The sequence below is a fragment of the Amblyraja radiata genome, chromosome 22, assembly GCF_010909765.2.
Source record: "Amblyraja radiata isolate CabotCenter1 chromosome 22, sAmbRad1.1.pri, whole genome shotgun sequence".
Classification (NCBI taxonomy): domain Eukaryota; kingdom Metazoa; phylum Chordata; class Chondrichthyes; order Rajiformes; family Rajidae; genus Amblyraja; species Amblyraja radiata.
This window is the reverse complement of record NC_045977.1, coordinates 6,866,320-6,882,397: the sequence shown is the minus strand read 5'-3', so window position 1 is coordinate 6,882,397 and position 16,078 is coordinate 6,866,320. Positions and strand designations below refer to the sequence as shown.

The window sequence follows — 16,078 nt, the reverse complement described above, 5'->3', positions numbered from 1 at the left end:
ATATTTCATGAAGATATGCTAATGTTCTGACAAAGCAGGAATATCATTCAATACAGTGCTAGAATGTTGGTGATGTCAATTAAGCAGTAACCTTAATTTACTAAATAAATTTTGATCAATTATCTAAATGTATTTGGTAAATTGAACCTGTTTAACGGTAGTGATTTCCCCCCTCTCTTTATTCTGTATATCACCCATTAGAATTCCAGCACTTCCATTATTTTACACCCCTTGAAATCACTGTATTTTGCAAATGATTTGGTCTAAATGTATTTATCTATCAAGGCTTATCTGAATTTTATGCGGTTATGTCGGTATCTGCAACTTCTATATTTCCATGTGAACACCAATGTCCAGGAATTATGAATATAGAAGTCCTTTAATGCCAAGCTTTCACAGCGGACTCCTCATGGGATCCAGAGCAAGAATGACTTTGTGGCACTTGCTTCCACTTGCACGTAGGCATTCTGCTCACAGTTATGCCCACAAGGGGTTGAGTTAATACAAATATTTTATGTTCCAGAGTGGGCTTTTACGCATTTTTCACTTACACTTTTTGTATTATAAAAATTATTTTACCCAATCTGAATGATTTCAGAAGTTCTTTATTATTTTGTCAACCAGCTAACTTGGGCACACATCTTAACCAGTTGTTTGACTAACAACACGGCCACATATACACCAGTTCCTGATGCTATGCAGGATATTATTGGAAAGGAAGAAGATGGCTTCCTACCTCGTTCCCGTTAACTGATTGCAATCATACTTCAGGGATCAGCGCAGGCATATATGGTCTGCTGCTGACTCCAATCATTGGACCAACAATTAGGCCATTGTGACGGTGTTCAAAGATGCACATTTTAACTGAAAATAACACTGATAATAACTTAGCAAATTCTGCTCTCATTAATTTTAGCAACAAGAGGATTTGAAGTTTTGATTGCAGCCACATTTAAGAAGGTTTCTCCACAATCCTTCTTTGTGACATGTTTTTGTGAGATTATTAAAATGTGCAGAAGATAATAAAAGCCCAGGACATCTAAACACATTTCCAGGAAAATTCACCAGTTTTGCAGTGAAATTACTTATCTCCAGAAAAATTGATAACCAGTGAAAATTCCTGTTGCGGGGTAGACTTACCCGCCCCACATAACCCCCCCCCCCCCCCCCCCCCCCCACCCCTTCCCTCCCCAATCTTTGCACACCCCCAATCCTCCTTTCCACTCATCACTTTAATTTCATGTTTCATGTATCTTGTGTTTTATGACTGTTGGCAGATCAATTTTCCTCCTGGGATAAATAAAGTTCTATCGTATTGTATCGTAAAAGACCTGTTGGCAGCTAATGTACCTAAGACCCCCTAAGCAGTGATGAGATACACATGTGGTGAATTTATTGTCTCATGCCCATTTTAATAATCTCACAAAAACCTGTCACAAAGGAAGAATTGTGGAGAAACCTTCGTAAATGTGGCTGCAATCATAATCCATCTCTTTTTTCCACCGGCTGCATGATGATACACAAAGCTGTGATTTGAACCAGCAGGCCACCCAAAGACCAAATCTCAATTGTGGTCTTAATCTTCACTCTCTTCCTTGGATGCCAAAGACTATGCTTGTGCATTGGATGCAGTGGTGATGTCACTCCCAACCACTGCACAAGGTTCAAACGGAAATAGTTCACCTCACCTCTAACAGGCTCCTCACTGGAATGGGACTAATTAATGTGGAGTCATTTATTATTCACCACCTCCATTTTAGATGCAAAATCACTCTAATCTCAGTCACGATGCTGTAATTCACAGGTGAGACTTGTGTAACTGCACACTTGGAAGCTAAGATCTAAGCCATCATTGACGTTCACTGAAATATAAAAGTGTAAGTGCCTTAAATTGCACATCATTCAGGCAAATGTCTTTGACCAACTTGCTCAATATCACTCCCCAATAATAGAGGTCTATGAGCGGATCCTAGATAAAAACCAAAATAAAGATCAGCCGGAGACATGGAACACTTTCAACCTTCTGGCAGCCACCTCTAATGAAGGCAAATATTATCAACAAAAATCTTCCCCAATGCATTAGATGAGTCTTTGGCCATCTGAGGAAATTAGTGTTTGAAGATCAAGATCTCAAATCCTGTGCTATACTTACAGTTCATTCATAGCAATGACCCATGTTCTCCGATGTGCCACAGAAATGCAGCACTTCAACAACCGGCACCTCTAAGTCACTGCAAACCTCATTTTGGCAACATTCTTCACATCCATTGGCAGGATAACTGAACATGCTCTCTGAGGGAATGTGATCAGCCAGCTCCAGTGAGCCACCATGCCTGAAACAAGTACTCTCTTCTGAGATCTGTTACATTTAGATTTCCTGGAGAATGTTCTCAACCCCTCAGGGTCGCATGAAAATCCTTGGCCGCTGACCAAGATGGAGGAGCAGCTTCTTTGAAGATAAAGTCTTTCAACAAGATCATATAAAGACCACATAAAACTCAATGAAAGAGCATAGAACTATCCATCACATCAAGCACCTCTTTCCACCTTGTTAGAGTTTGCAGATACTGCAAAGACCTTATCAGCCACATCTGGAGTGAAAACAAGTCATCAGCGACCTCCAAGAAGAAGATTAAGATCATACAAAATTTAACACTGAGCTATATAAGGTGATGTTACGCTAAATGGCAAAAATACTTGTCCAACGAGGAAAGAGAGGTAGTGAGGCAGGGGTGATTAAGGAATACATTCTAGAGATAATTGCCTTGGTATTGGAAGGCACAACTGCTAATGTGCAATTATTAATATCAAGCACAAAGCTGAGCCACCAGGTTGAACATGTGATTGCCAGGATGAACCTGAGACTGCCAGCGCCTCCTCTCAAGGCAAGGGTGAGCAGCAGGGCGACTCGCCTGAGATGGCCACGCCTTCGTAGACCAAGACTGAGCTGACGGGACAACCCCGAGATCACTAGCGCTATCTTACATGCGCTCTAATGGTGAAGGACAGCGCCCCCATAGAGCCTGGACTTTTTGACCACAAATAAAATGTAGACACCCTATTGCGAGTGTCAATGTGGTCACTGCCAAACCTGGTGTCATTCCCAATGCCACAGAGGCCAGAGTAAAGATGACAGACTGTACCAGATAGTTGCCAAGGAGATGTATGGAGTAGATGAGTAGGGAATCCCAATTTATTTCGAGGATCAAAGAAAATGGCTTTGGTTGCCTCAAAGTAAAAGAAAATCTTTGAAATTCCTTCACACCTTAGTGTGCTGTTTACGTCTCTTCAGATGAAGGTTTCCTATTTGTTCAACTCTAAAGCGTGAAATAGAACATTTGATTTTGAGTACTTGTTATCTATAAATTGAAAAATGCAGATGCCAGAAATAGAAAATAAAAACAGAAAATGCCAGAAATACTCAACAGGGAAGGCAGCATCTGTAAAGGTCAAAGGCCCTTCATCAGAACTGTTCTGACCAAGTTCCTTTGGCCTGCCACATTAATGTTGGTTTTCTTTCCGCAGATGCTGCCAACCCTGCATTTTCTGCTTTGATTAGAGCATGTGTAGTGTGCAATGAACCACCAACTCAATGCATTTACTGAACATTTGTCAAGGAACACTTTAAATTCATTCTCTTCAAGGATTTTTTTTTGTACAAAGTAGTCATGGCAATAAAAATAAAGATTTAAAATTACTTAATTAACAATGAAACCGCACCAGTAAGTTATTTGATGGCACCACTCAATGAGACTACTCATCTTCCCACACAACCTCTATCAATTCGATGGCTGCTATGTCCTTGGCAATACCTTGCCCTTGAATGTGAATTCACCCAAATTCATATTGTACCAACTAGTTCCAGATTTCGACCAGAGCTGAGCAAATATGAGTATAATTACATTAGTCATTATTTTAATTAGTGTGTATCGTAAAATCTGGGGAATCAATAAAAACGACACGCAGATTTCTAGGACGGTTTACTGGCTAGTCAATGTAACAATGGGAGTTATTATAATGGTGTAACCAACATATCGAATTTTATGGCAGAAATAAAAGTTCAATGCACAACAAAACAGCAAAACATACAGTATAACTTGACAGTCTGAGCCAGTGAACATTACTTGAATGTTAAATGCCATATGCTCCAACGATCATTATTTTGCAAAAAGATGATAATGAATCCTTCAGGATACTCTTTTCTGCCTCATGTTTTAAACAGTGCTCAGTTTTTAATACCACAATAAAGGTGATTAGGAATTTATTATTAATACTGGTTTGAGGCATATAAATTGCAGTAGCCAACTCCTCAAATGATATTTATTACTGTGGAATGAAATTGCATAATACATCCTGAAAATTAGGACCTCGAAAGCTGCAGTCACTAATGGTAAATGCCCTAAATCCGTTGTAGATAAGAACGTAATAAATGAGACAATGCAATAAGCCTCTGCAGGCGAGGATTACAGGAGAAGTCAACTAGTTTGCCTTGCAGATGAATGCAGCATAACTCCTGTACTAGTTTAATTCTTGTTTTTTTAAACAAGCAATGCTGAGAGTGATGCGAATAATTATCAGGTGGAATAATGGGATACACTTTCTATGAATGAAATATATAAATCATGCTAAGCACCACGACAGAAAATAAACCAACATGTTTATCCGAAATTCCCCCCCTCCCCAAATGTATTTCCTGTAAAAGATACATTCATATTTTTAATAAATAACTATTCCATACTTACATGCAAAATGGCAGCAGGTTTATAAGGGTTTCTTTCCTAGGACTGGATGTAAATTGTGGGAGTATCTGTATAATTTTGTTCATTATGTTCCTCATGTACTCCTGGAGCTGTTTACGACGTTCCTCCACAAACTTTGCATCCTTCAAAGCACAAGAAAATGGAAATAATGTCATTACAAAGCCACCCTTTTCTTAACAAAGTAATACAAGACTGTTATAAAGCTTTTGCAGCCGATGATAGTCTGTAGCCAATGCATCTCAGCGACACAGACCAACAACCATTATATAATATTTTGTTTCAAATAGTCACATCTCCATGATTATCCTAGCATCTGCAAAATTTTAGATTGCTGCTTGATTATTCTAAAAAAATAACATTTAAGACACGGTGGCGCGGCGGTAGAATTGCTGCCTTACAGCGCCGGAGACCCGGGTTCGATCCTGACTACGGGTGCTGTCTGTATGGAGTTTGTACGTTCTCCCCGTGGGTTTTCTCCGAGATCTTCGGTTTCCTCCCACACTCCAAAGACGTACAGGTGTGTACGTTAATTTGCTTGACGTATGTGTAAAATTATCCCTAGTGTGTCTAGGATAGTGTTAGTGTGCGGGGATCACTGGTCGGTGAAGACTCGGTGGGCCGAAGGGCCTGTTTCCACGCTGTATCTCTAAATTAAACTAAGGAACACCTATATGTTTGTGGAATAAATGTAAAAGTTATCTGATGTAAGACTTGAATGGTGGTACATGTGAATAAAGAAAGGTGTAGGAAGGAAATGCAGATGCTGGTTTAACCTGAAGAGAGGCACAAAAAGCTGGAGTAACCCAGCGGGAAAGACCGCATCTCTGGAGAAAAGGAATAGGTGACGTTTCGGGTCGAGACCCTTCTTCAGACGGTCAGGGGAAAGGGAAACGAGAGATATAGACGGTGATGTACAGAGATATAGAACAAATGAATGAAACATCAAACAGTCACTGAAAGTAAACATGCAGGTACAGCAGGCAGTGAAGAAAGCCAATGGCATGTTGGCCTTCATAACAAGAGGATTTGAGTATAGGAGTAAACAGGTCCGTCTGTAATGGTCCAGGCCATGGTGAGATCACATCTGGAGTATTGTGTGCAGTTTTGGTCTCCTAATTTGAAGTATGAGGGGGGATCTTATAGAAACATATAACATTTTAAAAGGACTGAACAAGCTAGATGCTGGAAAAACGTTCCTAATGTTGGGGGTGTCCAGAACTGGGGGCCACAGTCTAAGAATAAAGGGGAAGCCATTTAAAACTATGATGAGAAAAACTTTTTCACTCAGAGAGTTGTGAATTTGTGGAATTCTCTGCCACAGAACGCAGTAGAGGCCAATTCACTGGATGGGTTTAGAAGAGAGTAATGGGCCTATCCCACTTAGGCAACTCTTTGCCAGGGACTAGTTTTAATGGAATTCACCTACGACACCTGGCGACAACCTACGACAACACCTACGACAACCTATGATAGCAAAAATTGTTGAAAGTTTTGCTGTAGTCGCCTGTAGACACCCTAAATGGGCAGGCACATTAGATAGAGCTCTCGGGGCTAGCGGAATCAAGGGATATGGGGAGAAGGCAGGCACGGGTTACTGATTGTGGATGATCAGCCATGATCACAATGAATGGCAGTGCTGGCTCGAAGGGCCATATGGCCTCCTCCTTCATCTATTTTCTATGTTTCTATGTTTCTATATGCAAAAAAGTAATGATGATAAAGGAAACAGACCATTGTTAGCTGTGGGTACACAAACATGCTGGAGAAACTCAGCGGGTGCAGCAGCATCTATGGAGCGAAGGAAATAGGTGACGTTTCGGGCCGAAACCCTTCTTCAGACTGATGGGGGGTGGGGGGGAGAAGGAAGGAAAAAGGGAGGAGGAGGAGCCCGAGGGCAGGGGGATGGGAGGAGACAGCTCGAGGGTTAAGGAAGGGGAGGAGACAGCAACGGCTAGCAAAATTGGGAGAATTCAGTGTTCATGCCAACCGGACGCAAGCAACCCAGGCGGAATATGAGGTGCTGTTCCTCCAATTTCCAGTGTTGCTCACTCTGGCAATGGAGGAGACCCAGGACAGAGAGGTCGGATTGGGAATGGGAGGGGGAGTTGAAGTGCTGAGCCACCGGGAGTTCAGGTAGGTTATTGCGGGCTGAGCGGAGGTGTCCGGCGAAACGATCGCCCAACCTCCGCTTGGTCTTACCGATGTAAATCAGCTGACATCTAGAGCAGCGGATGCAGTAGATGAGGTTGTAGTAGATACAAGTGAACCTTTGTCGCACCTGGAACGACTGCTTGGGTCCTTGAATGGAGTCGAGGGGGGAGGTGAAGGGACAGGTGTTGCATTTCTTGCGGTTGCAACGGAAAGTGCCCGGGGAGGGGGTGGTACGGGAGGGAAGGGAAGAATTGACAAGGGAGTTGCGGAGGGAGTGGTCTTTGCGGAAGGCAGACATGGGGGGAGATGGGAAGATGTGGCGAGTGGTGGGGTCACGTTGGAGGTGGCGGAAATGGCGGAGGATTATTTGTTGTATTTGCCGGCTGGTGGGGTGAAAGGTGAGGACTAGGGGGCTCTGCCCTTGTTGCGAGTGCGGGGATGGGGAGAGAGAGCAGTGTTGCGGGGTATGGAAAAGACCCATGTGCGAGCCTCATCTATGGTGGAGGAGGGGAATCCCCGTTCCCTGAAGAGCGAGGACATTTCCGATGCCCTGGTGTGGAACGTCTCATCCTGGGAACAGATGCGGCGTAGGCGGAGGAATTGGGAGTAGAGGATGGAGTCTTTACAGGGGGCAGGGTGGGAAGACGTGTAGTCTAGATAGCCATGTTAGTCAGTGGGTTTGTAGTGTATGTCGGTCAGAAGTCTGTCCCCTGCGATGGAGATGGTGAGGTCAAGGAATGGTAGGGAAGTGTCGGAAATGGTCCAGGTGTATTGGAGTGCCGGATGGAAGTTGGTGGTGAAGTGGATGAAGTCAGTCAGTTGTGTGTGGGTGCAGGAGGTGGCCCCAAAGCAGTCGTCAATGTAACGGAGGTAGAGGTCGGGGATGGGGCCCTGGTACGTATTGAACAAGGATTGTTCAACGTACCCGACAAAGAGGCAGGCGTTGCTGGGGCCCATGAGTGTGCCCATAGCTACGCCTTGTGTTTGGAGGAAATGGGAGGAGTCAAACGTAAAGTTGTTGAGGGTGAGGACCAACTCCGCTAGGCGGAGGAGAGTGTCAGTGGCTGGGTATAGGTTGCTCCTCTGGTCGAGGAAGAACCGGAGGGCTTTGAGGCCATCCTGGTGGGGGATGGAGGTGTAGAGTGACTGGACGTCCATGGTGAAGATGAATTGAATTGAATTGAATTGAATTGAATCCTTTATTTGTCATTCAGACCTTTCGGTCTGAACGAAATGTTGTTGCCTGCAGCCATACATGTAATAATAAACAACACACAATAAACACAAATTAACATCCACCACAGTGAGTTCACCAAGCACCTCCTCACTGTGATGGAGGCAAAAGTCTTAGAGTTACTGTCTCTTCCCTCCTCTTCTCCCTCTGCGCTGAGGCGATACCCCACCGGGCGATGGTAAGTCAGTCCCGCGGTTCAATGAGGGGGTGAGGGCCTAGAGAGTGGAATGCGCGGAGGCGGTGGAGAGTGTCTGAGGTGTCTAGAACATAGGTGGGAAGGGATTTGACCAAGGGGGATAGGATGGAGTCAAGGTATGTGGAGATGAGTTCGGTGGGGCACGAACAAGCAGAGACAATGGGTCTGCCGGGAGAGCCGGGTTTGTGGATTTTGGGGAGAAGGTAAAAACGGGCCGTGCGGGGCTGGGGAACGATGAGGTTGGAAGCTTGGTCGGGCAGGGCGTGGGAATTGATGAAGTCGGTGATGGTGCTAGATATGGTGGCCTGGTGCTCGTCAGTGGGGTCATGGTCCAAGGGTAAGTAGGAGGAGGTGTCCGAGAGTTGGCGCGTGGCCTCAGCTTTGTAGAGATCGGCGCGCCAGACTACCACGGCACCTCCCTTGTTCTAGGTGAGAACGAGTTACAGACGATGAGATAATAAAGAAAAGTACTGCTTTCCAATGTAATTAATATTTTGGATTCAAGCCTAGTAACTGAAAGTAACTAAGCTCCACATATAAAGTGACTATAGAGAGTTCCAGGATTCACACTTGCGGTTAAAAAATAGGTGAATGTTAATGTCAGAGATATTTTCTGTATTTAAAACTTTCTCCTACTGTACTTTTTTGATTTAATGCAATTCAAGTTTACATAATAAAATGCAATGATTCAAGATTTTAAATGAAGCAACTTTGAACAAAGAAAGATTGCAAAACAGCCACATTTATATTCTCCATAATTTAGAGCATACACTTCACATGTGCTTGTGTGCATTCTAATTCATATTTACTGAAGGCACAAGATCATCTCACACCGTTAAATAAAGTACAGGTTGGCTTGTGACTGGACAATTGTTTGCAAGTCTGATCATCGTAATTTAGGAAAAGATGAAGAACCCAGATGGGATGCAGAAATGATTTATATGAATGGATCCAGGGTTTGAGAGATTTCAGCTGCAAGTTTAGATTGGGGGTAAGTCTTAAGACAACACATGAAAACATGATACTTTAGTGAACTACACCTGAGAGCGGTGGGTAAATGTAATCCACTGCTAGAGAGTAGTAGCAGCAGATTTGCTGACAGCATTTAAGAAATGTCTAGACAAGCACTTAAACCACCTAGGTACTAAACGCTAGATCCAAGTGCTGGAAGAATGGATTTAAATGTTTTGGTGCCCACTGGACAGTGTGGACATGGTGGGCCAAATGGCCTGTTTCCAAGTTCTACGACAATGAATGTTGGTGCCTAACTTTGTTTCCTGGGCTGTGGGAAAGGACACACTGGATGGCTCTGCAGCGCAGACATGGAACTCGCTATCAAAATATGGAGCGGACCGGGGGACAGGGGGGACACAATTTTTTTGACGGCCGCGCGTGCATGCGCACACTCACACATACATGCACGAGGCTTCGGAGGCTCAATCCAGCGTTAAATTCAGCTCAACTCTGCCTGTCTCAATGGGTTAACCTACAGCCCTGACTGGACTGACGGGATACCAGCGCTGGCCATATTTCCCTCAAGCCCAGGCAGGTTCACCTGGCGGGACAAGCAGAGTGAGCTGGGTTTAGCGCTGCTTCTCTGCGCTGGCTGTGGGCCTGGGGGTACTGCGCCTGTCTGACTCCCGACCTCTCTGGCCACCCATGGGGGGGCACTCGGGTGGGGCAGGACAGCGCCGGAGACCCGGCCGGGATCGATCCTGGCTGCGGATGAGGCGCAGGTCTGGTCCATATCCCCCTCCTCCAATCACCGCACTGAATCATCATGTCCCGCCCCCATTGCCTGCTGACCGACGTCTCTCTCGTCCAATCAGCACCCTCGATCAGCAGTCCCACCTCCACTGTCTCGCGGAAAGTGGAGATTTTAAAATCCGGATGACAAAAACTTGGGGGGGATGTCCCCCACCTCTTAAAACATGGAGGGGATGTGTCCCCTCTGCCCCCCCCCCCCGGGCTTTCCGCCCCCTGCTGCAGCGTCACCTCAGATACAGTGAGACAAATGAGCTCCTTCTGTGTAACAACAGCTCTGTGATTGTAAAAAGCACCGTTGAAGCCCTGTTGGAAGAATCGCACTTTAGCACTCTTCTCATTTCTGCCGACGTTTAAATCACATCTAACAAACCAAAATAGATTAAATTGCTATTTTTCCTGCCGTTCATGCATAAGGCCTGTAAAATCGACCATTTTCAATTTTAGCAACTATTTAGAAGTCACAAAACTATTAGTTTGCCCATGTCAACATATCAACCTGTTTGTTTTTGTTCAGGTAAACAGTTAAATCAAATGGATAGAATAACCAGCTGATACATAGATTTGTGCTAATCCTAGGTTACACAAACTCGAGAATGTTGTGTGATTTTACATGCTGGTGTGATAGGCAGCTTTGTTTATTTTTTGAAGGTAGATTTCCAATGTTACGGATTGGACTTCAGGAGGCACAAGTTTACATCTTAGAGCAGTCATCCTGTTGAAAGGTTCTCTATTTAAGCAATTACAAAATCGGCTGAAAATTGAGGTGTCTGACTGACAACATGCGTAGGAAAGAACTGCAGATGCAGGTTTAAATCGTTTAAATCATTCCTTCTCTCCAGAGATGCTGCCTGTCCCGCTGAGTTACTCCAGCATTGTGTGTCTGACAACATGGCAGTTAAAATTCTCATAGGGCATAATTTTTCAGGACTAGTTTTACAACAAATTTTAATATTGATGTTATTTCCGTACAGAGTACAGTACATGCCATAGTCATGGAGAAATGTTACTGTAAACACTGCTTGGCTATGCTAGAGCTTCTTTTAGAGACAGACACAGACGTTTATAATGCACAAGGAAGACATTCGACTACACATCCACAGTAGATCCTGAAGGAAGCTTTGCCTGTGGCTATGTATCAATCTCTGCTTCAAATATTTATCTACTGCTCCATTTAAAGGTGAAAGAGTTTCACGGTCTTAATTGCCTCCCGCGGGCTTGCTTCCCATTTCAAATAACATGCTGTAGAAAGAATTTCAATCCTACTTTCTTAAGGGGAAAATTGAATTCATGACCGATTGTCACTAACCTTCCATCCTCCATTCAGAGAAAATCACCTTTCCCTATTCAACTCATCATAACACTTCATAATTTGACATAATTTCTGTTAAATATTTTAGCCTAGTATATGCCAATGGAAGTAGTTACAGAAAATAGAGTATCTTTCCGAAATAGTTTTTCAGCACAATCATCTCTTCTATGCACATGCTCTATGACTTTCTATCTAAAACTGTTCACAGTTTAGGGGTTAGTTTAACTAGGCATCATGTTCAGCACAAACATAGCGGAATGAACGACTCATTCATGAGCGGTACTGTTCTATGTTGAAGAGTCTCGACCCAAAACGTCACCCATTCCTTCTCACCAGAGATACTGCCTGTCACGCTGAGTTACTCCAGCATTTTGTGTCTATCTTCGGTGTAAACCAGCATCTGCAGTTCCTTCCTACACTGTTCTATGTTGTCCAACTGTGCTTATAAAGTCCCATGGAACATCTTATTTTTGTGACTGACCATTGATGATGAGGGTGAGGAAAATAACAAAGACAAGAGCCCAACATCTAATTTACATCACCATCAGAATGCAAGTTCAAGTTTTCTCAACTCTTTTCCAACATCATGCCCTAAACTAAGCATCACTGGAATAACTGAACCAAAGTGAATCGTTTTATTTCCAGCTGATAAGTTTGGTGAACACATAATCCTCCGCCATTTCCGCCACCTCCAACGTGACCCCACCACTCGCCACATCTTCCCATCTCCCCCCATGTCTGCCTTCCGCAAAGACCGCTCCCTCCGCAACTCCCTCGTCAATTCTTCCCTTCCCTCCCGCACCACCCACTCCCCGGGCACTTTCCGTTGCAACCGCAAGAAATGCAACACCTGTCCCTTCACCTCCCCCCTCGACTCCATTCAAGGTCCCAAGCAGTCGTTCCAGGTGCGACAAAGGTTCACCTGTATCTCCTCCAACCTCATCTACTGCATCCGCTGCTCTAGATGTCAGCTAATTTACATCGGTGAGACCAAGCGTAGGTTGGGCGACCGTTTCGCCGAACACCTCCGCTCAGTCCGCCTTAACCTACATGACCTCCCGGTGGCTCAGCACTTCAACTCCCCCTCCCATTCCCAATCCGACCTCTCTGTCCTGGGTCTCCTCCATTGCCAGAGTGAGCAACAGCGGAAATTGGAGGAACAGCACCTCATATTCCGTCTGGGGTCCTTGCGCCCTTATGGCATCAACATTGAATTCCCCCAATTTGGCTAGCCTGTGCTGTCCCCTCCCCTTCCTTCACCCTCTAGCTGTCTCCTCCCACCCTCCCATCCGCCCGCCCTCGGGCTCCTCCTCCTCCCTTTTTCCTTCTTTCTTTCCCCACCCCCCATCAGTCTGAAGAAGGGTTTCGGCCCGAAACGTCGCCTATTTCCTTCGCTCCATAGATGCTGCTGCACCCGCTGAGTTCCTCCAGCAATTTTGTGTACCTTCGATATTCCAGCATCTGCAGTTCCCTTTTGAACAAGTTTGGTGACAAATTGTATCCATTCTTTGTTGAGGAACTAAACTTATTAAGCTGCATGACTTTCACAAATCATCTTAACCAAACGATGAATTATATTATTTTGAACTTAATTTCAATCCATTTTGTAATGTTGCCTCCTGGCTTGTATGTTCTATTTTATATTTGTGCAACGATTTTAAGCTGCGCCGGGCGATGGAAGGCCCCGTGAACGAGCCGATTCAAGCTTCGCTCTATGATCTTTGCACCATCAGGACGTCTCCCACCTCCAATCACCGCGCTCTATCCTCAGTCCCACCCCCCTACTTCCGCCTCTGACCAACACCTCCCTCCTCCAATCATCGCGCTGAACCATCATGTCCCCCCCCCCCCCCCACTGCCTGCTGACCGACGTCTCTCTTGTCCAATCGCCGACCTTGATCATCAGTCCCACCCCCACTGTCTCGCGGAAAGCGGAGATTTTTATTCACCGAATTTCTAAATCCGGATTACAAAACATGGGGGGGATTGTCCCCCACCTCTCAAAACATGGAGGGGACGTGCCCCTCCGTCACCCGCTCCCCCAGGGATTTCCACCCATGGTGGAACGCAAAACATTTAACAGTCAGTCATTAACCAATGCTAAAATATATATAATTTCAGGAGGAATTCCAGTAATTGATGTTTTCAGTGTGAAAACTGATCATCTCAAGCAGAAATAACCCATGTTTCTGGATTGTAAACGTTAGATAGATATAATTTCAATGTGAATGGCTGGTTACACAGCAGGATTCCATCACATTTGAAACTTAAGGGAAGTATAAATCTACAAAGGTGAAAACACACAGAATTCATAATTAGCATTTTGAGCAGCTCAGAGAATAATTTGTATGCACTGCACTTCATAATATTTCAGATGCTCAATTTCTATTTTAATTGCAATATATAAAAAAAATAATGCTCCGTTGAATTGTGTTCTAAGCCCTATTACCTTACAAATACAAGATTGTGATTTAAAGCTGGAGATGGTTCAGCAGTGGCACATGCTCATTAGCATACCAATGCCAAAATCCATCAAGAAAATGCATATCATTGAGGTATAATTGTAAAATCTTGAACTTTCCATTTAACAGCATTAATTAAGCAAACAAATGAGCTAAAACAAATTGGAAGTGAAGAATTCTTATTATTTCCAAGGAATAGAACGGCGATATGAAATTCAACCATCCAACTGCAAGATCAGTTTTTATTACACTATAAACCAGATTACAATGCTAGACATGGTTCCACATCCTTCAGAACCAATGATTAATTTACAAAATGGCTTAGTAAATGTATTCTTGCAGAAGCATTCAAAATATATGTTGTGCTCTCAATATAACATTGATAAATTTCAACATGCACCAAAGTGGTGCAATTAGTACAATGAAAATTAGGACGCAATGACTCTTCTCTTAATGTTTTGTAAATGATGATGATATTTATTTCCAACAATCATGACAACTGGTAAATTATAAAGCTGAAGTGATGCTTTAGGATCGAAGACAGGACAGACACAAAATGCTGGAGTAGCTCAGCGGGACAGGCAGCATCTCTGGATAGAAGGAGTGGGTGACGTTTCGGGTCAAGATCCTTCTTTAGACTGAGAGTCAGGGGGGAGGGAGGCACAGAGAGAAGGGGTGAAAACGAGACATCAAAGAGATCAAGGAAAATGTCGAGTAGATCATTGTTAGCTAGGTGAAGGTGACAACAAAGATAACATTTAATCGGGGGGGGTGGGGGGGGGACAGTCAGTCTGGTTGGAGAACTAGGAAGTGGGAGGGATGGAGAGAGAGGGAAAGCAAGGGTTACTTGAAGTTAGAGAAGTCAATATTCATACCGCTGGGGTGTAAGCTGCTCAAGCGAAATCAATTTGCGCTGGGCCTCACTCTGACGTTGAGGAGGCCCGGGACAGAAAGGTCAGTATGGGAATGGGAGGGGGAGTTAAAGTGTTTAGCAACCGGGAGGTCAGATAGCTTTAAGCGGAATAAGCTTCAGGACCAGGCTGAACAACAACATCAGGACAGTGTAGACACTCCGTGAGCCTACGAAACGTGGCTTTATTGACTGTCAAGTCATTCTGGGCAGGTAGTCACTCACATCTGCCGGGAGATGTTCTGTGCTACGCTGGGATGTGGCAATATGCTGGAATTTACTTCTCGGTGGGACACCACACTCGGAAATGTACTGGAGGAAACGGCACAGGTGTATATCTCGGGGCACTGGAACATTTGGCCCATTATCTTGCATCAAGGTGAATAATATTAATTGCCTTAAAATCTTTCAATTTACGAACCATGAATTCGTATCAAACATGCCAACATCAGGCACAACGTATATTCACATACAAAAAAATCACAGGATTAGGCTCTGATATACCAGTTGTAATTTATTTTAATTTAGTTTAGAGATACAGAGTGGAAACAGGCCCATCGGCCCATCGAGTTTGCAGTCCAGCGATCACCACACATGAACATTATCCTACACACACTAGGGACAATTCTACATTTATGCCAAGCCAATTAACCTACAAACCTGTACGTCTTTGGAGCGTGGGAGGAAACCGAAGATCTAGGTTAAACCCACGCGGTCATGTGGAGAACGTAAAACTCCGTACAGACAGCACCCATAGTCGGGATCGAACCCTGTTCTCTGCCCCTGTAAGCGCTGTAAGGCAGCAACTCTACCGCTGCGCCACCGTGCCCCCCTAAATTGTAGTCAATTAAGGATGAATAATTGACCTGAGGACAAGAAGAATAATTGGAGAAAATTTGAAATGAAGGAAATACATAAGATAGTTACTTCAGGATTATTTTTTTGGAGGCAGACAACAGTTATAGCATATGAATCCAGAAGAAATTTGTATTTTCTTTCCTTAAAATTCAGAACTTGCGCAAAGATAAAGTTGTTGTTGATAAATTAGTGACGTTAGGAATTGTACTGAATATGTTTTATTTGATATGCATCACTGACGTTCCAAGTCATTTCAAGTCTGTATAGTTCCTCAATAAAAATAACTGCAGTCTGACATTTAAATCTGACTCACATACACAGGCAATTAAATACCTTGTGCTCATTATTATTGTCTGCAGAAATACACTTTTATGCCAAAACTATTCCTTTGAAAAAAGTGGTGATTTGTGTGAGAAATACTCCAATATACT

General features: G+C 43.9%; 1 protein-coding gene across 1 annotated transcript in view; it reads right to left on the bottom strand.

Moving 5' to 3' along the window:
* Window positions 1-16,078, bottom strand: part of snx29 (sorting nexin 29) — a 679,392-nt gene that overhangs the window by 61,389 nt on the left and 601,925 nt on the right. The window contains exon 20 of the mRNA XM_033040302.1: window positions 4,743-4,882. Within this exon, the coding sequence (XP_032896193.1) occupies window positions 4,743-4,882 (140 nt within the window). The remainder of the gene's footprint in view (window positions 1-4,742; window positions 4,883-16,078) is intronic.